The following is a 23,121-nucleotide window of genomic DNA, read 5'->3' as shown; positions in this document are numbered from 1 at the left end:
TAGTATACTGAGGAAAAAATGACAGGACATGAAATAGTAAAAGTATATAGGAGTCTGCATTAATGGAGCATAAGTATGTAAGAATTAAGAGCAGGTGTTGAGGAGGAAAGGACCTTACAATTCCATGTTATTTGGGATGAGTAAGAGGCAACAGGGGAAGAAGTGAAATATAAGTAGATGAAGTCAGGTGGGATGAGAATAGGAGCATTCCCAATGAGAAGAAAGGTATGAGTGAAGCTGGTTTTTAAAGGAAGAAAGGTTGTTGATGGTTCTAATTTGTGGGGGAAGGGAATTCCAAAGTCGTGCTAGAGAGAAAGATAATACTTACGATAAACATAGTTGTGTTAGGAGTTTACAGTAATTGTAAACGTTTTGAGTATGGTCCAAAAATGTTTCTCATCCTTTGCTTCCCTCATGCGACCATTTTGGAGTTGGAGTGGGCACCCAGTCACCTATCTCTTTACTTTCCATCTCTCTCACTCCTACAAAACACCCACCTCAGTTTAATTAGTATCTGGTAAAGGAGGTTTAAGGTCATTCTGGTTAAGCACATTCCTTTCTTGGAGATGTATGCTACCTGGGTGGCTCATGGTGTGGTGTCAACCAAGACCCTTGGAACTGAAAGTTGCAAGAAAAAATAAAGGTGATCTGGACAGATGTTCCTCTTATACCAGAGATGTGCTGAGGTTAAGGTGAGAGGGCATTCCCTCAGCCAGGAAGTAGAAAAGTGAAAAGCTCCAGAAATCAGGCTTTTTTGGACAAAAGTCCCAAGTGATATCGTTATTGCAGCAGTGAATGTCTTAGAACATCTACAGTCATAGCCGGCCTTAGACATAGGCCAACCCGCCCGGTCAGGTGCTGCAGGGGCACTTTTACAGTATTTATTTGGTGTAGGTAGACCAGGATGGGGGCACTTGGGTGTTGCGAGAGGGCACCGTGGGGCCCTTTTGCCTAGGGCACCAGCTGACCTAAGGCCGCTGTTGTCTACAGTTATGGTAGGTTTGTAGTAGAAACTGTACTTCCAGATTACCACTAGCTAATGTTAAGACGGGTTCAGTGTGATATATGTTGGTCGTAGGCTGCCCTCTGCTGGTTCTGAGTGTTAATGTTACGAGTAGCACTTTTTTAATGAAAGCTTTATTTCTGTTGCTTAGAAATCTTAAGAAACCTACAAGTGCATCAGTATTGAAACTGCTTTTATTTACTTACTTTTTTTTTAACAGCTAAGAAGTGAAAAGGAAAAACGAGACAAGGTACATTCAGCAGTCATCGACACAAATTCTGTGACTCTGAATTCTGCAGTCAGGACGCGCAGGTAATACTCATTAAACAGAAGGCCAGCGTGGGCACATGCACTCAGGTTTTGTGACACCTACCTCCACTGTTAAGATTCCCCAGCACACCAGCTCATATTAAGTGTGATCACTGCAGGTAAAAGGTTATTGCTGATGCTAATCACATGACAAGCAAGATTTTCCTGTCCTCCTTCAGATGCAGAAGTTAACATCTATTAGAGAATTGCTGAAGCTGAAATCCTTACTGCATAAAAATGAAGACCGTTTTTAGTGTTTAAATATGGATGAGGGTAATATGTACTGGTCATAACATCTGAGTGATAGACATCTTTGTGATAAAAACATTTGTTTTGCTTTCAACTTTAATAGACCTTGAAGACAATCATCTTGATCTCACTAGGATTTGCATCATGTTAAAACAGCGATGGTCCCTGTGAGGCAGGAATTTCTGTAAGACATGTTTTTCTTGTGTCTGCCAGGTGACTGCCATTTATTCTGTAACTTCCACTCACCTACGTACATGTAGAAAATTTCCCTGCAAATTATTCCATTAATTCATAGTTTGCAAAACTGGTACAGAGCTAGAAACTATGTTGCTGTCTGATTTTTTTTGCCACTGTGTGTGCCCCATAAGATCCTGTTTATCATATTTACTTCTTTGCAGAGCAGGACATAGTGCTCATAGTTAAAGGTCAGAAAGAAACACGGTTGCTTAAGTTTGGTTCATGACAAAATAGTTCAGTGACGTCTCTTCAGGAAGTGGGACAAGTAAATGTCTTCCAGCTATTCGTTTGATTCCCTGTCTATGTCAAACTCTGAGCTTCCCGGTTCTATTTCACTGTAATTTCGTCTTACATTAGAATGAGAAGGGTGCCATTTCTTCCACAGCTTATGCACTTGGAGTTTTATTCTATTCATGTCAGTGGTTTTATTATTTTATTTGTTTATTTATTTATTTTTGTGTCATACTTTGACTTCCTCTTCAGTTGTGGAATCGTAGTACTGAGTTCTGTTAGTGAATCTTGTAGCATACACAAAACCCTAGTTCTGTACAAGTTTCAGTGCACAAGTACAGCCTTCATGTAGTTAATGATCCTAGTGCAGGAATTAAGAGGATTACTGACTTCTATTTGCAGGTCATGCCAGCACAGATGTTTATCACACAACAGCTGCCATTGATCCTTAATGTGTATACTGCCTGGATCTGTGGAAATGATAGCACTGCTATAGGCAAAGGGGGCAAAATGTTTGAATATTTTTGCTTTGACATTTTATAAATGTTACAAACATTAGTTCTTTTCAGTAAGATTCAGGATTCATTTTTTTATATTATAACTAAATATTTCAATACTGTATTTTAGTAAACTATTAATAATTGCTATTAAAATTAAGGCAGCAGGAGAATGTTAGCTATCTTCAGTACCAGCGGCCTCTCTTTAAATTTTTGTGGGCTTCATTTTCACTCTGCAGATCGACATCCACCTTTTTCCTTTTACCCTATTTCTGCCATCCTTCCCCACAGAGCAGAGGGTATAGTGAAATCCTACCATTATCCTAGATGCAAGTGGGACCTTCCTCTTCAGGAGGAGAGTGGTCTTTAATGGGATTTCATGTGGTGAAAATGTTCGTGATTCACTGTTGCAGTCATCACCTGTGGGTTATCACTGCTGTGGTAGCCCTCGGCTGACCCAAATGCCACAGTCAATATTTTTGTGCGCCAGCTGCTGTCGCCTGTAGTCTGACATCAGGTCGTTAGTACTATAAAGCAAGGCAACCAACGTCATTGCATCAGTCTTTCTTGCCATGGAGCCCATAGCAGAAGCAGTTCGCACAAGTGCCGGTCGGTCGCTACCAGAAGTTGAATTTCAGCAGAACACGTCTAAAGCCAAGTACCCCGTTGGGGTCCTTTTTTTCTTGCTCAAACCGTTGTCCGAAAAAGTTAACAATTGTCTCACCTGTGGAAAGCAGATCCCACACAGAGACTTTCATTTTTACTGCATCACTTGTTTAGGCCCAGACCATGACATCCCTCATTGCCAGTTCTGTGCCCTCTTTAATGCAAGAACCATTCGTCGTAGATCTTTTTTTGTAGACATTTGTTTTTGTATTCCGTCTTCATATTCTGATATGACATCCGTTAGCCAACAAACTGCCGACATTCCGAAAAAATGTAAAAATAGAGAGAGGCCACACAAGGCTAAGCCTTCAGATTACACTACCGCTAAGCAAGTCATCCATTCTCCGGAATTCATTGAGACACTTTCGCAACCCCTGATGCCCGACTCGTTTTCTACGCAGTTCTCTGCCGAGACCTTTTCAGAGTCCGGTATGCTGCAGAAATCCACTTTGTCTCCCGAGCCTTTGACTGTCTCTGCCTCGGTTGGGTCCGGAGCCGTGAAGCAGGCACCGGCTTACAAGGAGGCCGTTCGCACTACAGATTCTAGACAAAAAATGACTTCTCTTCTGACTACTGTTTCTCAGAGACTGATGGATTTTCACAGGCCTCGAAGCCAGGCCACTCCTAAAAAATCTGCTTCTAGCCACCATCTTGCTACTGCTCCCTCACCTCAAGCTCAAATGCTTAAAATGGCAGAGGATCTCATCTCCCTTATCTGAGGTACTCAAGCCCTCACTCCAAAAAAGGAAAAGGCTTCCTTCTCCAGAAATTGACAGACCAAGAGTCTGAGGAATCTGATTATTCTGCCTTTGAAAAGGAATAGCAGCCCTTAACTGTTTATGAGGATTCAAATGCAGAGGAATCCATCCCGTCTGCCTCCCCTCCAGAGGACCTCTCCTTTGGGGAAAACCCTTCACTCCCTCAGGGAACATTTTCAGTGGGAATCTCAGGACTACCCACAGTCAAAGAAACGACTTAGTTTCTGGACCTGCCCCAGTGCAGACTCCTGGCCTTCCCACCTATTCTAGAAGTGGTGGATGATGTTTTCCTTGAATCCATTTTAGCCCCTGATGCCCTTCTTCCTGCTCCAACTAAACCTGACAGGTAATACAGAGTACTGGATTCTCACAAATACCTATACAGTAACCCTGCTGCAGACCCTGAGATCATTACACAGGGACCCATAAGAGCTAAGACTAGTGTTGCCAAGAATCCTCTTCCTTCTGACAAAGACTCCAGAGCTCTGGTAAGATGGGGTAAGAAAGTATACACCTCTAAAAACCTTAGTTATCAGAGCAATCAATTGTCAATTCCGTATGTTAAAATATCAACAACACACTTTGGAACAATTAGATTGCTGCCTCTCCTGACAGCGCCAACTCAAAAGAGCTGGCAGAATTACTACACTCTGCTTGTCAAGTGGCCAAGCACTCATTACAATGTGGATGTGACGCCCTAGAAACCTCTAGGAGGGCAGCAGTGACAGGATCTGTTATTAGAAGACATGCATGGCTGAGGGAACAACCTCTTCTTGATCATGTCAAATCTAAACTTATTGATGCACCCCTAGATAAGGAAAGCCTGTTTGGGGAAAAAGCAGAAGAGGTGCTTAGAAAAGATGGAAGACAAAGCAAAATCTATGCAAACAGTAAAAGATTTCTTTCAGGTTCAACCACCCAGATTCAGCAGGAACTTCCCCTCTAAGCACTGGGGCCTTCCCTGTACCCAGCAGACAGGGCCAAAGTAAGCCTCGCAGGAACAAGACATCCAGGCTCCTATCCCAGGGTCAGCAAAGAAGCAAACAATGGATCACTTCCGCCTCTAAGGAGTTCTAAGCCAAGCTTCTATGGTAATCATTCACAATGATTCCCCCTCCCCCCTCTGCCCTCCTTTCACTCATCTAAAACTAGGAGGAAGGCTCACCCTTTTCAAGGACAATTGAGTCTCTGTATCCAAGGACCCCCCCAAACCAGTGGGCAGAGGCATTAAGACTGGTAAAAACACTAATATCCCAGAGGGCAGTAGAGCCTGTCCCTCCGGATCAAACAGGAAAAGGTTTTTACTCCAGACTATTCCTTGTTCCCAGAAAAGGCACTTGGCGCCCCATCCTGGATCTATCCAAGCTGAACACCTCCTTGGTGGTCCCCAGAGTCAGAATGCTAACTTTGCAGCAGCTCCTGCCTGTGCTCACACAAAATGCCTGGCTAGTGACACTAAACCTAAAAGATGGCTACTTCCACATTCCCATCAGGGAATCATGCAGAAAATTCCTGCACTTCAGAGCAGGCAATCAGCACTTTCAGTTCTCTGCACTGCCCTTTGGCTTATCTACTGCTCCCAGAGTATTCACCAAATGCTTGGCCCCGGCTATAGCATTCTGCAGACAGAGAAATATATAGATTTACCCTTACCTGGATGACTGCCTCATTCAGGCGAACAGCAAAGAAAAGTTGCTGCAGGATCTTCTCTCTGTCAAAAAACTCCTAACTTCCCTAGGGTTCACCATCAACGAGAAAAAAAATCAAAGCAAAACCCCACCAGGACAATTGTTTTCCTGGAAGCTGTGCTATACACAGCAAACCTAATGGCCTTCCTATCCCCAGAAAAACAGAGCTTCCTGCCCCTCTACTTCACCCAGCTGGCTTCCAGAAGTCACCTCACTGCGTGGAAGTTCCTGCAAGCCCTGGAATACATAGCATCCTGCATCCTTCTCATCCCTGTCACCAGGCTTCACATGAGAAAGCTTCAGTGGTACTTAAAGAACATTTGGTGCCAGCATTCTCAGCCCGTAGAGACCACTCTCCCACTGATCCCTTGCATAGGGGACGAATTTCTCTGGTGGGCAGCGGCCTGTGCCATGAACAAGGGTTTCCCTTCATCCTCCACCCTTCTGGCCAGACAGTCACCACCGATGCCTCAGACATAGCTTGGGGCACTCACCTAGCAGGCAGGTGTACCCAAGGCCTCTGGAATGCCCAGCAACTTCACTTGCACATCAACCAGAAAGAAATTATGGTAGTGGAAAACACTCTGACTTTCTTCCAACCCCATCTCAGGCCAGGGGTCCTCCTTATAAAAACAGGCAACACCACAGTAATGTGGTACATCAACAAGCAGGGGGGCACTCAGTATTACCCCCTGTGCAGGTTAGCCATGAGTTTGTGGCTTACAGCCACCTCCATGGGGTTACACCTAATTGCCCAATAATTACCAGAGATCAACAACACACTGGCAGACCACCTAAGCAGAAACTTACTGGACCCCCATGATTGGCAGCTCCACAGAGAAATCTTTCTGTGAATCACCCAGGAGTGGGTGACCCCAGAGGTGGATCTCTCTGCCTCGTACCTCAACCACCAGCTGCACAAGTTTTGTACCAGGGAGCATCACCTCCTAGCATGGATGGTGGATGCCTTAACCTTTCCCTGGAGCTCCCTCTTTGTGTACGCATACCCTCCTCTGCCCCTTATTCTCATGGTTCTGATCAAAATTAGAGAAGAGAGACCAAAGGCCATCCTCATCACTCCAGATTGACCCAGACAGCATTGGTACCCCTTACTACGCAGTCGGACCTTACAGCCCCAGAAGCTGCTTCCCCTAAGGGTTAGACTTCTTGACCCAGGAGAGGGGGAAGGTACTGCACCCAGACCTACAGACTGTCAAACTTTCAGCATGGCTCATACACTACAAACTAACAAGAAGTCACTGTTAAGCAAACAGGTCCTGGACATCATCACAAGAGGCCAGAAGGCCGAGCACAAGAAAATCTTATGCAGGAAAATGAAAAAGATTCTGCTCCTGGAAACATCCCAAAGGGGGCAGTACCGCGCAACTTTCCATCCCTCTCAGCCTGGATTATTTAGCAGAGTTGCTCAATAGTGGCCTCTCCTTCTCCTCTATTAAAACCCATGCCTCGGCCATCTCTGCCCGTTATGATTCAGACCCACCCCTCTTCTCTCATCCTTTGATTAGAGGGGCTTCTAATATCAGGCCTCCCAGAAGACCTCCTACTCCACCCTGGGACCTGAAATATGTGTTAGAGAAACTAACCTTGGCTCCATTCGAACCTGCTGCTTCAAAAGAATTGAAATACCTCTCCTGGAAGACTGCCTTCCTACTAGCTATCACCTCAGCCAGAAGGGTCTCAGAACTTCAAACTCTCATGGCTCTCGAGCCCTTCATAATTTTCCATGCAGACAGAGTCTCCCAGAGGACTAATCCCTCCTTTTTGCCCAAGGTGGTATCTAATGAGACCCATAACCAGGCTATACACATTCCCACCTTCTTTCCCAACCCACAGAGCAAGGGGGGAAGAATTCTACACTCACTAGATGTGCACAGACAACTTAGACTATCTAGACTGCACTAAGCCATTCAGAAAAAACTGTCCAGCTTTGTTGTAAGCTTTGCCCCAGAGGCAGAGGGGAAGCCCATCTCCAAACAAACCATTTTCAAATGGGTTTCACACTGTATCCATTTTTGCTACAGACTACATAGGAAACCCATCCCTAAGTCGATCCATAACCACTCCACTAGGGCAACCTCCACTTCCACTGCCTTCCTCAGAGGAGTACCAACCAGGGACATATTGGAAGCGGCCACCTGGACATCTGTCCATACCTTTACAAAGCACTACCACCTACCTCTCTTTTCTAAGTCTAGGGCATGGTTTGCCTCTGCAGTTCTGCAGGGTCTAGTGACCCATACCTAGGGCTCTACCTATCCTTCCACCCTTTACCTCAACTTTGGGAATCCTCCCACAGGTGATGACTGCAACAGTGAAGCACAAAGAACATAGTACAGTATAGTACATGTAGATGTTCATGTGTATTCACTGTTGCAGTCTTGGTTTCTCTCCCTCCATCCCCCATTTTACATCTGCCCCTAGGGGGACACATGCTTCACAAAGTGGCTGTTAGCCACCAGGACTACTACTCTCTTTTCCCTTGTGCTTCTGACGGGTTAGGGCAATTAAAACTGATGTAATAATGTTGGCTGCCTTGCTTTATAGTATTGACGACCTGACATCAGACTACAGGCGACAGCAGCCGGCGCACAAAAACATTGACTCTGGTATTCGGGCCAGCCAAGGGCTACCACAGCAGGGATAACCCACAGGTGATGACTGCAACAGTGAAACATGAACATCTGGGTTTGTAGTAAGTGTACACAACTGTACTTTTCTGTTCTCATTAAAGAATGTCGAGAGCTGAGTATTGCCCCAGGAGGAAGGGATTTTGGGATAGGAAGGGGAAATCCTAACTAGGTTTGAGTGTGCATGTGACGTCAGAGTATCACTATAACGGGTGACATACCTGGACAAGCCACTGCCTGGTATCAAACACATAGTAGCTTCCTTTGTTAGCTGGCAAGTGTTCACTGGTTTCCACTGGGAAATTCACAGCTGCTGTCAGAAATCCCCAGCTTTCCCCAGGGTGGACAAGATGAAAGTTGCTCATTTCCAGCCCCTCCTGCTAAACTTTTCCAGTTCTTAAGTCACTGGTCAAACTCTGGTCATCTGTGTTGATCTCTGGGCTCCATTCCTTTATGTCTCAGAGCTAGCCATATCTTTAAATATTTTTTGGCTGCTAAATGAGCAGAATGGCAGTGGTGTAATTTTATAGTCCGTTGTATATTTCTGTCTGCCATCTGTATTACACTTGCCGCATTTTACAAATGTAAACGGTCTGCTTTTTTTTTACTTTTTTTTTTAAATGTAACTCTTTGTTACCTATATTTCCTGGGCTGAACATGAAATGAGTCCAGTGGGATTAGTGCTCTACACAGGTTAAAAAAAGGGAGAAAGAAAAAAAAATTAAAATACATTTTTATCTTTCATTACTGAGCTGAGACCTCTTGCATGGAGTTCATACCAGACTTCCTACTTCGGTGTCTCTGCTACTGTCATCTCAGAAAGCCAAATATTCTAGTCAGGGTATCTTACTAGGGTTGGAGCATGGAGGTCTGGGATTCTCATCCTTGGTCCCTGGCCTTCAGAGTGCTAACCCCACTAAAAAGGACACAGATGCTCAAACATTGGTCTTCCACCCAAAACTCCTTGGAGTTGTCTGAGACTCTGACATTGGTGAGTCCCTTCCCATTTCCTCCCTCCCATGCTTTTCCCCAGAAATGGATGTCCTTGGCTAAGGGATTTATTCAGGTCCTGCAGACAAGTTCAGATAGACTCCCTGAGTCTGAAGTCTCCTCTACCAAGAGAAAAAGGGAACCCTCCCCTTACAGATATGATGATTCCTCAGAGTCATGGTAAAGTACTGGGCTCCTTCTCATGACTTTCTTCTTCCCTTGGGTGTGACTTAGACATTTATGAGATAATATCCACTGCTTCACCCACGGAGGAGATCTCATTTGAAGGCACTCTTTGAAGGATGAAATACCACTGCAAATTATATCAGACACCCAGAAAATATGTTTTTTATTTCTAGGGGCTGAATGTCACTATACTGTCAATTCCCCTCCAGTTTTAGAAGCTTTAGAGGAAGCATCTTTAGCAGTGTTTAAGAAACCAGACATCCCACCCTACCCCTAAGAAGTCTTAATAGGTTTTGTGGGATCTAAGAGTCCTACAACATCCTGTGGCCCAAGAGAAATAGGGTCCGAACTAGAACCATCTGCCAGTACTCTACACTAAGGAAAATATAGTCCTGGATTAACTTGAGAAGCAGTTGTACACAATTGCCACTCTGGCCTTCAGAGCCATTACCTGACTAACACACTTGACTAGGTTTCAGATTGCTGTCCAATACCACGTGAAGGAGAAGACTGGAATGTCTGATGATAAGAGAGCAAAATTACTGGACACTATCCAGTCTGTTATGTAGCTAAGCACATCACCAAGTGTAGTTATGATGCTTGTGAATGCAATATCCAGAATGGCTTCTACAATGGTCAGTGATAAGGAGACATTGATGGCCGAGTTCTCAACCACTGCAAGTGGACATCGAAGTGCAGCTCCTCAGGGCTGCCTTAAATAAGGAGCTGCTCTTTGTTCAGATCAATCCCCTATGTCCGGAGTCTCCTCTGCCAAGAGTAATGGAAGAGAGTCAGAACAACTCTTAAACTCCCCATGCCTGGACATGATGTGAATTACCCATCTAAGCCAGAGCCACATTATTGCAGTCAAGGTTAAGACATGCAAGCCAAGGGTAAGAAAAGTCAGTATAAGACAAAAATGACATGGATACCAGAAACAGAAGCTGGAATGATGACTTTGTATATAAGAAAATGAGAAAGCATTACCAAAGATGAAGTATCCTATGGTTGCAAACTAGCCTTCCTAAAAAAAAAAAAAAAAATCCCTGTTACTATTTCTGTTGCCTCAAGCCATGATGGCTACTCTGGACCTCATGGATACCTCTTTTCACACACCCATGCACAGGGACCACACATGTTTTCTTAGATTTGAAATGAAGGGCTTCTACTGTCAGTTCACTTCCTCAGTGTTTGGATTGGATGCTGCATCCAGGGGTTTTACTGAGAGCCTGTCTTCAGCAATTGCCTATTTCAGAATCGAAGGCATTCACATTTACATCTATCTGAGTAACGACCTTATTCAGACACTATCTGATGAGGACACGATTAGGGCTGTGCAATACAACATTGGCTACTTTCTAAACCTGGAGATGTTCTTCATGTTTCACTGTTGCAGTCCTAGCTAATGGGATTTCCTGCTCTGGAAGCCCTTGGCCAGCCCAACTACCAGAGAATTTCCACTCTCTCCAGGAGCCAGCGGATGTCCTGACCTACATCGGGACATCTAGGTATAAAGGGAGTAAGCTGGCACCATAACTTCAGTTCTTCCTTGCCATCTGAGTCCAAAGCAGAGTACTAGTCAGTTTGTCTCTCGATCCACACCAGAGAAAGATGTTAGCTAAAGCTAAGTACCCTGTTGGGGAACTTGTCATATTGACTGATGTCAAAGAAAGTTAGTTGTCTCTGCTGTGGCAAGCAGATAACACACCTGGACTTGGGTAGCTTGTTTAGGCCCAAAACGCAATGTACCTAATTGTCAGTTCTGTGCTCACTTTAACACTAGAACAATCAAACATAGGGCTGAGATTTTTAGCTAGGCACCTTAGTGAGTCATTAGAGCGGTCTCATACCATATTGCCTATTGGGCCAAGGTTGATCTCCCTGGGATGAAGGAGGAGAATCTTCCAAAGCATAGGTACCGGGCAATGCTTATATGCTGTCTGCCAGTCCACCTAGGCTTATTATCATAGAAGCAAGCAAGATGCTTTCGCATTCGCCTTTGACAACTGAGGTCATGCCACAGGCCTGTATTGCGACCCATTCAGAGTCCAAAATGTCAACGGGTTCCTCTGCTTCTGCACAAGCTGAAGGAGTTAGCTCATCAGTTGGGCCCAGAGAAGCTTTGCAGGTTCCGGCTTCCGATGACAGCTTTCCATCTGTCGAAGGGGAGACCAGAGTCCCCTATTATCAGGAGATTGTTTCGGTTCACATCAGTGTCCCAGCCCTAGCACTGACGAGACTCATGGGGCCAAGCCTAAATCCTCACACAAAAAGGCTATATCCAACTTGGCCCAGCCAAGGCCTGCTAGCTACCACTCCCAAGCTCAGGCTTAACAACAGGACCTGGTTAGACTGGGAAAGGATTTGATTGCTGTAGTCCGATCTTAGATGACTTAGCCTCCCTGGTTTTGCCCCTGAATGTTCTCCTAATAGAGGAAAAAGGGCCTCCCCAGAAGTCTTCAGATATTTTGATTCAGAGGATGATAATGAGGAATCCACTTTTGAGGAAGTTTTGTCTTTTACATCTTCTGGGGATGCAGACTTTGATGACAACCTAGCCTCAGCTTCACTTCCTGAGGACATACCTTTTGGTGAGACCCTGCACACTCTGAGGGAACACTTCAAAAGGGAAGCTCAGGATTAACCTCAATGAAAGAAGACGATAAGGGAATTCCTAAAACTTCCCGATCATAAACTTCTTTCCATTTCTCCATTCTTAGAGGTAGTAGACAATATCTTGTTGGACTCTTTCTTGCATCCAGATTCCCTCCCACTTGCTCCTTGAAAGCCAGATAAATTTTCGAGTTCTAGAGTCCTGTAGGCACCTCTTTAATAACCCTGTAGTGGATCCTGAACTGGTGACTCAGGGTCCTAAGGGACCCAAAGCTAGCACCTGTAAAAAAAAAAAAAAAAAACTGTCAGCAGACAGATTAGAGCCTTGGACTATGAGGGCCCTAAATTACCAGTTTCATATGGTCAAGTATCAGGAGACTGTCTTGGACCAGATGAAGGAAAAAAATGGTGCTGTGGCTTAGTTGGTTAAAATGCCTGCCTAGTAAACAGGAGATCCTGGGTTTAAATCTCAACAGTTCCTTTGGGGATGGTGGTTGACAGGGGATGAGGGCTGACATAATGGCTGTCAGGTGGGAGGCTCAAATATCGACAATTCTTTGGGGATGAGGGTTGACATATAATGGTTGTCAGGTGGGAGGCTGACAGTAATGGTTAAGGGATTTACCTTATAGAGGTATTTGTGCTCAGTAGCAGAGCTGTTTAGTTGGCTGTGACTTTTACAACCATCTAGATATACAAAGCTGATATAAGTATTCTTTTTTGCACTTGTTCTGTTTCAGTGATAGTTAACAAAACTGTACTGCATTTATTCATTTGTATCATTGAATATTAATTGAATAGTGGTGATCTCTCTCTGCAGTTTGTTTTTCCCACCCTCCTGCCCAATTGTTGTATTCTTAAACTTGGTGGTTTTTGGAATTGCCCACCCCTGCTGTAAATTTGTCTTTGGACACTCCTTCCAGACCCATCTTATTTGGTAACTCAACTGAGTGCAGTGAGATCATTTGGGAAGGACTATAACCCCTTGCTTCTTTAATTTCGGACACTCTTACCAGTCTCATCACATCAGCTCTGTCTACTGTATACAGAGAGAGCATTTGGGAAGGCCCAACCCCCTTAGTCTCTTAATCTTGTATTATCTTCTGTTTCCTCCCTCTCCACTTACCAAAAAAAATAGTTTTTACACTTTATTTAGCTGCTTGTCTGTAACTTTGTTCTACCTACTTTATTACCTTATTTTGCTTTGTTGCGTGCTGTTAAGTGTTCAAGTGCTCTTATTTTGCATTTATTACTGCTTGTTAGTAGCCTAATTAAATTTATCTGAGATTCTAAGCATCTTAGTTTTGGTTTTAGCACTTGTGCTTTAGGCCAGTTACTTCACATTTAAGAAGGTTTGTGGTCTACACTTTTGTGGACAAACCCTTATGAAAACCCTCTCGCCATAAGTACACCAAGTATTTAGAGCAGTATGTCTGGACAATTCCCATCAGTTGCTTCTGCCAGCCTGGTTGACATGGGCATAGTTGAGATACTGTAGCAACTGCCTCATGTTCACCGACAGCCCTCTTCTCCTAGTACATAATTCTTCTTCTACATGCGAGAAGTGCATCTACATCTGTAACCTCTAATCCATACTCTGTCACATCACTGTAGTCCTGACAAAGAAGAGATTACCAGCCCAAACACCACATCACCCACATTACATAGCCAAGCATAACATAAACAGACCTATGCAGAGGTCCTCAGTAAAAACTTACCTAAACAACAGAGACCCCCAAAATACACTCATAAACATTCCACACACAGCAGCAAACACATCACACACAGCAGACAACATACCAGTGTCTGACAAATACATCCCATAAAGCATAACAATAAACCAACACAGCCCATAAGAGATAACAATAAACCAAACATACTAGTCATTGTCAACTCCGCCGTGAGACACACTGATATCTCCCTCACCAGACTTGACAAGAAGGTCATGGTCAGTTGTCTGTCAGGAGCCAGAGTCCACCACATCATGCATGCACTTAAGTCTGGCCACAACAGGTACAAGTATGACTGTCATTGTCCATATTGGTGTGAATGACTTGAGATGTACCTCCCTGGACTGTATTAAGAGAGACATGATTGCGCTCTGAGTATGTGTCCCAGGCAGGTATGATCCTAGCCCTAAGCAGCATTGTACCTTCACCAAGAATGATACCACAATACCAACAAAAAGTAATTGACTTCAACAATTGGCTTAGTTGACATGGTTGACGGGCCTCGATGCTTTGCCATAGATGGCCTCCACCTGTCACCCCTGGGATTCCAGATCCTGGCCAAGGCTCTTGCCTCCCACATTGTGCCTTTTTTAGGCTATGTCCCAAAGACAAGTCTTCCCACATAAAATATCTGTCAAAAAGCAAATTGAAGGTCATGCTGCTTAACGCTAGGATCCTTAACCTGAAAATGTACTCACTGAAGGCTCTCCTGTCACTGAATGATGCCAGTGTCTGTGCAGTCATGGAAACTTGGTTCAGGGCTGCAGAGAGCACCCCTGCCTTACCAGGCTATACCTCATTCCACACTTTCTGACCCAAAAATGAGGTTGGAAAGACTAAGGGTGGTGGAGTCTCTATCTTCATTAAGGACAGGAACACCTCCAGACTGGTTTGCCAGCATGATGCACTGGAATTATTCCAGGTGCATCTCACAGTTGGCAAGGCACCCATCCAAGTTATAGCCAGCTATAGACCCCGCTCCATGACTCAGGACACCCACTGCTCCTACCTGGACCTATTTGACTCCAACAAGGTACCTCCATAACAACCTGATCCTTGGTGACTTCAACTACCCCACCATAGACTGGGTGAGATATTCTTGCACAAATCACTCACCCAATGATTCCCTGACTTCATCAGTTCTAACGCACTTGACCAGCTTGTCTCATCCCCCACTGGAGAGGAGATAACATTCTGGATTTGGTTCTCACCAACATGGGTGACCACTCCCATAGTATGTTCTTCCCTGGTGAAATCAGATCATCAGCCTGTCTCACTCGAAGTCCTAATCCCACCCCCCCACCCCCTGCCATAACCAGGCTAAAAAACTTCTCAAAAGCTGACCGTAACATCCTAAGAGAAGGGTATAAGTAGCTTTACACAACTGCCCCCCTCAGAGGATGCAGACAACTATGCTGAACAGTACGCCAGTGCAGTATACAAGCACCTGTACAACTGCATGGTCTCAGCCATACCCAACAGAACTAAAACCTGCTCCTCCAGGAAATGCAGACATGTCTGGTGGACATCCTGTATCAACAAGCTTTACAACAAAAGGAAGAAAATGTTGTCCAAGGGTGAAAAGGAACAAATTCCAAATTGGAAAAACTCCCTCCTCAGCCTCATCAAGCAAATTGGGTCACTAGTGAAAACCTTGAAATCCAATTTTGAATTGAAACTAGCCTCCGAAACTAAGGGAAACCACAAAGCCGCCTTCAGTTATGTCAGGAACATCCATGGCAAAGCCCAGGTTTGTTCTGAATTAGTACTTAACAGTACTACTTAAACTGATTCTGTTGACGTGGCCAACCTGCTAGCTGGTAGGTTCAGCACAAAATTCACCTCCATCCCCCCAAAGTCCCATTTAACATCCCCAATACTTGTCCCGCACTTCACATCTCTGTAGATCAAGCGTTAAAGGCCCTATCCATGGCAAAGAACACAGCTTCCATGGGACCTGATAGTATACCAGGCTGTATTCTGCACCATCTCCAGCAAGAACTAGCTTCGCCATTGAGCACCCATATTCAACCACAGCCTAAGTACAGGTTTCATTCCAGCAAAGTGGAGAACTGCCATTGTCATCTCCTTGCACAAAGTTGGTGCCATTACTGACTTGGGAAGCTATCGCCTCATTAGCTTGAAAAATCTGATCTGTAAAGCCTTGGATTGTATTATTATAGATCTCATAAACAAGGACATAGGCAATCTCCAAGCACTTGACCCCACCCAGTTCAGATTCGTCAAGGGCAGATCTTGCCTATTGACCATGGTTGACCTCTTTGAGACGGTCACCAAGGCCCTGGAAGAGGGAAGGTCAGTACATACAGCTTACCTTGACTTGGCCAAGGCCTTTGAGACAATCCCCCACTCGGACATCATCGAAAAGCTAACACAACTTGGAGTAAACCCCCATCTCATCAGGTGAGTTTGCCAACTGGCTCACTGATAGGACCCACAAGGTCAAAAGAGTCACCTCCACCACTTACAGCAGACTTGTCACTAGTGGTGTTCCCCAGGGATCTGTCCTGGGAAACCTACTATTTGACCTCTACTTCTCAGAGGTCCAGGCAAAGACAAAGGACCTTTGGGTGACGAAGTTGGAAGATGACTATAAGTTGGCTGCTGTCATTGACTCCCCCAGATGATGTTAACGTACTGCAAGAGGGTCTCACAGCAACAAATGACTGGTGCCAAAGTCATGGCTTTAAGTTAAACGCAAAACAAATGTATTATCATACCATTCGGCAAAAACACGGCCCCTTCTGATTACCACATCAAGGGCACCCACCCCCTAAGCACACAACCTATGGTGAGAGATCTGGGTACTCATGTTGACAGCAATCTCACATTCGACCATCATGTAGCGGCAGTGATCAGAAAAGCCTTTTACTTGGTTTATCTGATAAGTAAAGAGATTGCATCCAGAAAAAAGGAGGTTATTACCTCTCTCTACTCCTCCCTCGTTAGGCCAATAATTGAGTTTAACACCCTATTTGGTATGTACCTCTCCAAACAGCTGCACCCACTGGAAAGGCCATAGAAGTACCTCACAAAGAGAATCCATGGCCTCCAACACCTGTCCTATGCGGACAGGCTTAAATCACTATCACTCTATTCGATATCATATAGATTGCTCAGAGATGATCTGTGTCTCACCTACAGGGCAATATCAGACCTTGTCCTACTAGAGATGCTCCATATCCGTAAGTCTAACTCCTCATGCATTACCCGCTCAAAAGGCCTAAATCTAATATGCAACATCAACAAAGCCTGCTGGAGAGACAGGTTTGTCTCCCAGAGGCTACCCAATCTCTAGAATAGACTTCCCATACATTTCAAAGAGAGTACCTCACTGACCCTCTTCAAGTGCAACCTTGATGAGTGGATGGGAAACCAGAAATTTATCCTAGGGTTCCACCTGTGTCCCTCATTAAGAGGAGTGACAGGTGCTGCCTGAGGTTTCTTTTTGGGGGATAAACTCTTGGTTAGGCTTGTAAGGGCCCCAGGGCCATTAGCCTAGTAACCTCCTATAATCCTATAAGGTCCTCTCTAAGGATATGATAGTCATATGCAATTCTTTTTCTCAAGTTGCCAAGCACTCCTTGCACAGTGACTATGATGCTCTGGAAGCATCTAGCAGGGTAACAGCTACAGGATCAGTTATTAGAAGACGTTCCTGCCTGAGAAGTCCATCGCTGAGCATGTAAAATCAAGTTTTTTGGATGTTCCTTCGGAGAAAGGCTGCATTTTTAGTCCTAAGGCTGAACCAGTACTTTCAGAGATGGAAGAAAAGGCTAATTCCCTGCAGATAGTCAAGGACTTTCCTCAGGTTCAACCTCCCCACTTCAGTCATAACTGTCCTACCAAATACTGGTCCTTTTTGTCCTTAAATCAAGACATAGGAAACCTAGAAGGGACAAGAATCAAAGCCAGCACCACCGGACGAAACCATGGCAAGCTGTCTCTAATAGGTCTATGGGATCCTGTCAGTAGGGTCCCAGTAGGGAGCAATCCTGACTCAGTCATGCTCCTCCCTCTTCCCCCTACCTCAGATCCCACAACCAACACCCCCCCCCCCTGCTTCCAAGACTGGAAGGACAGATGTCCCTATTAAAAAAATTAGACACACATTACCAGGAATGATTGGGTATTAAAGATCATAAAAAGAGGCTACAAATTTAAGTTCAAGAAGTCTCCAACTCACTCGGGCTTCCCAGACATTCTCCCATATCTGAAGAGAGAGGCCACAAAACAAATTTAGCTAGTGTGTACACAAGGTTCTGTAAAACCAGTACACAAAAAATTAGAGGGAAAGCGATTTTACTCGACTGTTTCTAGTCCCAAGAAAAGAAGGTACCTGGAAGACCTATCCTGGACTTGTCAAAGCTCAACAGTTCTTGCAGGTACCAAAATTAAAAATGCTAACCCTACAAAAACTGCTGCACATGATTTCCACCAAGGTCTACTTGGTTACCCTTGACCTAAAAAATGCATACCTCCACATTCCCATAGAAGGATCTCACAAGAAGGTTTACACTTCAGAGCAGATACAGAGCTTTTTCAGTTTTGTGCCTTGCCCTTCAGCTTGTCTACTGCACCCATGGTATTCACAAAATGTATGGCTTCGCTGATAGCCTTCTGCAGGTCAAAGGGCATTCAGATTTATCCTTATATAGAAAACTGCCTCATTCATGCACTAAATCCAGAAAAACTCAAACTGGATTTTTTTTTTTTCAATAATAAATCTTTATTGTTTTAGCATTTTCCATACAAACTTAAACAAAAACAAAAAAAATAATATTTTTACTTTTCTCCTATCTAGTTCAATCCCAAAAACATATACACAATATATACAATAATGTAATGAATACATCAAGTTATACAGAAACATATAACAAAAACATAACATAAAATAAGTATTCTTTAAGTATTTACATCTTTTATTCCCTTTGTATATTTGAGTATATACTTATCGATCCAAACTGGATTTTTAATACGCCCAAGAAACCCTAGCCAACCTGGGGTTCACAATCAATGTCCAAAAGTCTCAGGCCATTCTCACAGACAGGATTGTGTTTCTGGGAGCTTTGTTAGACTCCTCTTTCAAAACGTTTTCCTTCCTCCAGAGAAAGTAGCCTTTCTAACCCAATATTTCCAAACACTTCGTCACAGGAACCAATTCACTGTCAGGGAGTTCCTCAGAGCCTTAGGTTACATGGCCTTTTGCATCCGCATGATTACCCTTGCCACACACTGCATGAAGAGGCTACAGTGGTTACTCAGAAATGTGTGGTGCCAGCACTCTCAATCCCTCAACCTAAGGGTGAAACTTCAGCCTTGTCTCAGGAAAGAGTTTGTCTGGTGGGCCTGAGCCTACTTGCCAAATCCAGCCCACCCCTTCAGGATAATGCCTGAGAACTAAACACTGGCCACAGGTACCTCAGATTTAGCCTTGGGGGCTCACTACAGCAGCTTACAGACACGGCAAGATGGAACATCCAGTTCAAAAACAAACACATCTGCTATTAAAAAAAAAAAAAAACTGTTGGCAGTCCAAAAAGGCCTAATCACATTCAAAGACCAGTAGAAACCAGACCAACTCCTAGGAAAGACAGAGGCAGTACTGTGGTTATGAGGTACATAAACAAGAGGGGGGGGGGGTGACTGTTACTCTGTCACCTAGATGTGGATCCTTGGGAAATTGTAAACTCCCAAGGTCTGCACCTCATGGTTCTGTACCTACCAGGAGAAAGAAATCAAATAGTGGATCACCTAAGCAGAAGTCTTTCATACCCTCATGAGTGGCAATTGCATTGGGAAGTTTTTCACTGTATGGCCAAAGAATGTGGTATGCCAGAGGTAGTTTTCTTTTTGTAGCAAAAAGTTCTAACTTGGAAAAGTTTTGCTTAAGGGCCAAAACCAAGTCAGCCTGGAAAACGAATGCCTTCTCCTTCCCTTGGATGGGTATATGGTTTCCCTCCAATACTCTTACTCCCCAGGGTATTCCTGAAAATAAGGAAGGAAGGGCCAAGGGTCATTCTTATAACCTCAGATTGAACAAGGCAGCACTGGTATCCCCTATTGCTTAGTCTCAGCAAGAAGGAACCATGGCTTCTGCCCCAGCAAGTATGACTGTTACAGAGCAAGGGCACCATCATACATCCCAACCTGAATACTCTCAAATTGACAGCTTGGATGATATTTTGACCCATTGGATGGGGACATTCCTTGACAAACATGTCCTGGAGATTCAAAAACAATCCAGGAGAAATAATGCAAGAAAATGTTACTCTGCCAAATGGAAGAGATTTGCTATATGGTACAGACAAAAGGGACAGAACCCTCTTTACTCTTAGGTTCCTTTGATTCTCTCATACTTACCAGAACTTTTTAACAAAGGGCTTTCTTATTCCTTTATTAAAATTCACACTTCAGGCCTTTCAGCCTGTCTGCCTTCTCGGCCTACTCTCTTTTTCCACCCACTCATATAACCATTCCTGAGAAGAGTTATTCATGTTAGACCCACAAGAAAACCTTCTGTTCCTAATTTGTGTAGAGCCATGTTCTACCATGACAGAGTCTCTCTTAGTACCAGCCCCTCCTTTCTGCGTAAAGTGGTTACAGAGATCTGTTTGAACCACACCATTCACCTATCTACCCTCTTTCCTTAACCTTAAAGTAAGGGGGAAAGAATCCTCCACTCATTGGATGTGCATACACAACTGCACTACTACCTGGGCAGAACAAAAAATGTCAGACAATCTGACAAGCTTTTTGTTGCCTTTCCTAGTAACCCTGAAGGAAGACTAGTTTCTAAACTATTTCCAAATGGAACTCCCACTGCATTTTGTTTTGCTACAAACTTTATGGTGGTTACGTAATGACATTTTAGAGGTAGCTACTTGGTCTTCTGTGCATACCTTCACCAAACACAATCACCTTCCAACCTTCTCCCAGTCTAGCACTGAGTTTGCCAATGCAGTTTTGTGGAGCATCCTGTCCTGTCCATAAAATTCTCCATCCATCCACTTATCAGCTTTGGGAATCGTCCCATCAGTTAGGACTGCAGCAGTGAAATGCAAAGAACATAGTCCATTTGTGTACACTTACTATAAATGTAGATGTTTGAGTATGTTCACTGTTGCTGTGTTCTTCCCCTCTTGCCCCAAAGGTTGGGGTGAGCATTTTGCTCTCTTGATCCAGGTCGTACCCCGTCTTCTGTTACCTCGAGGTTACACACTGTTGTTTCCTGGGGCTAAGGCCCTTGACTTTAGGGACCAGCTAGGAGCTCCTTGCTGTTGGGGGCAAGAAAGTACTGAAGGTATGGTGCTGAGTTTTTACCCAAACATCTTAATGTTGGTCAGAGCATCTGCCAGCTCCTGGAGGGGGAGGAAATTCTCTGGTAGTTGGACTGGCCAAGACCTTCCACAGTTAGGACTGTAGCAGTGAATACAGTCTAACATTTACATTTATGGTAATTGTACACAACTGTACTTTTTTCCTACATATTCCAAGTTAAAAAATGGTGCTCATTGGTCCTTAATGGATTCCAGCAAGCAAAGGGTCTACCTCTTTCCATACAAGGTGGATTCTTTAGCTAAGTACCTCCAGCTGAGGACTTGGAAGCATTCTTAAATTCTTAGATTAGTACTAGGCTAATTGCGCTTGTGGGCCCATTTTAAGCCTAGCCAATTACCGCATGTGAGAATCAAACCGTGCACCTTGTGTCTGCAAGGTGAACACCTTAACCATTATGCCAACCTGGGATAATAAAAAAGCTTCACTTGTATCAATATTATATCACCCCAGATAGGACTCGAACCCACAATCCCTGGCTTAGTAGGCCAATGCCTTATCCATTAGGCCACTGGGGCCTGACGGTATACCTCTCAACTGTACAGATTTTCACAGAATGTCCAGAACAGACCAAAAATATCAGTCAAAAATCTGGATATTTTGTGAAAATCTGGAGAGTTGAGAGGTATGCCTCCAAGTCTTCAATGCCTTTGGTATGTTCAGGTCTGGCTAGCCTTGGATACCCTGTTTCTCTAAGTTTGCAATCCTGAAAGTGTACACACGCATAGCTGATTAAATACAGTAAATGTCACATTGCTTTAGGGTCTGGCAGCTTGAATATGCTGCAGTCATCCTGAGCAGGAAAGTTTTAAAATAGGTTCATAGGTGTTTACTAGGCTAATGACCACATGGGCCTTTTTAAGCCTAGCCATGCATCCCAAATCTCTGACAAGTTCTGATACCCTCATAAATGTAAGCATTACAGGTTACATGTATCCATTAGAGACATAGGTGCAAAACCAGGGATGAATTTCCGGTTTCCCTTCCAATTGTCCAAGTTGCACTTGAATTGGGTTAGGAAGGAACTCTGCTTCACACGGATGGGGAGCCTGTTCCATAGATGCTGTAGTCTCTGGGATACATACTTATTTCTCCAGAATGGTCTTATTTCTATCACCGGCAAGGTTTAAGTCTTTAGAACAAGTAATTCTGATGCTGTTTGATGGACTTCCTGCATATTCACAAAACAGAGTGGGGTCTGACAGTACCCTGAATTCTAGGCATAGATCTCCCCTCAAAAGCCTGTAGGAGACGAAATACAGGTTTAGGGCCTTGAGGTGGTCTGCATAGGACATTTTACTTACACCCTGTATTCTTTTAGTGAGGAACCTCTGTGGATATGCCTGGTTAGGTACATATCAAAGGGGGCATTACACTCAGTGATAGGTCCAATGACTGCTGAACACAGTGGAACAACGACTTCCTTGGACTCAGATGCCATACTTCTGTTATAAGTTGTGCAGCATAGAATGATTTCCTCACCACTGTAGACACATTGATGGTCAAAGGCCAGGTTACTATCTGTGTGTATCCCTAAGTCCCTGACTACTGGGTCAACTCTAAGGGGGTATGTTGTCAGTATGATAGTTACCAGGGATGGATGACTTCCCAAAGGATACTATTATGCATTTCTTCGCATTTAGTTTTAGTCCATGGCTGCGACACCAGTTGTTTGTCTGCGTCAGCCCTCCTGGAGAACATCTGTGTCAGTGTGATATTCAATGACCGCTCCCAATTTCCAGTCATTTGCAAACTCAGTCAGACAGAGACCACCAACATTGGCCTTGACTTCTGAGAAGTAAATTCCAAAAGGGAGCAGTCCAAGGACTGATCCCTCAGGGATGTCTCTTGTGACTGGCATCTTTGTAGAGGTGGACTCCCCAATTTTAACTTCCCAGGACCTGTCTGTGAGCCAGCTGGCTGTCCACCGGGTAACATACGGGTTTGTACATAACCT

General features: G+C 44.2%; 1 protein-coding gene and 1 non-coding gene across 2 annotated transcripts in view; one reads left to right on the top strand and one right to left on the bottom strand.

Moving 5' to 3' along the window:
• LOC122791483 (protein phosphatase 1 regulatory subunit 12A-like) overlaps positions 1–23,121 on the top strand; it is a 1,771,856-nt gene that overhangs the window by 675,849 nt on the left and 1,072,886 nt on the right. The window contains exon 6 of the mRNA XM_044059226.1: positions 1,224–1,315. Coding sequence (XP_043915161.1) covers positions 1,224–1,315 — 92 coding nt within the window. The remainder of the gene's footprint in view (positions 1–1,223; positions 1,316–23,121) is intronic.
• On the bottom strand, positions 21,610–21,682 carry TRNAS-ACU. Its single transcript has one exon. It is a non-coding gene; the product is annotated as a tRNA-Ser (tRNA).

This window comes from Protopterus annectens, chromosome 17.part0 (genome assembly GCF_019279795.1).
Source record: "Protopterus annectens isolate FY-2018-M chromosome 17.part0, PAN1.0, whole genome shotgun sequence".
NCBI lineage: Eukaryota > Metazoa > Chordata > Ceratodontiformes > Protopteridae > Protopterus > Protopterus annectens.
This window is presented reverse-complemented; position numbering and strand designations above follow the sequence as displayed.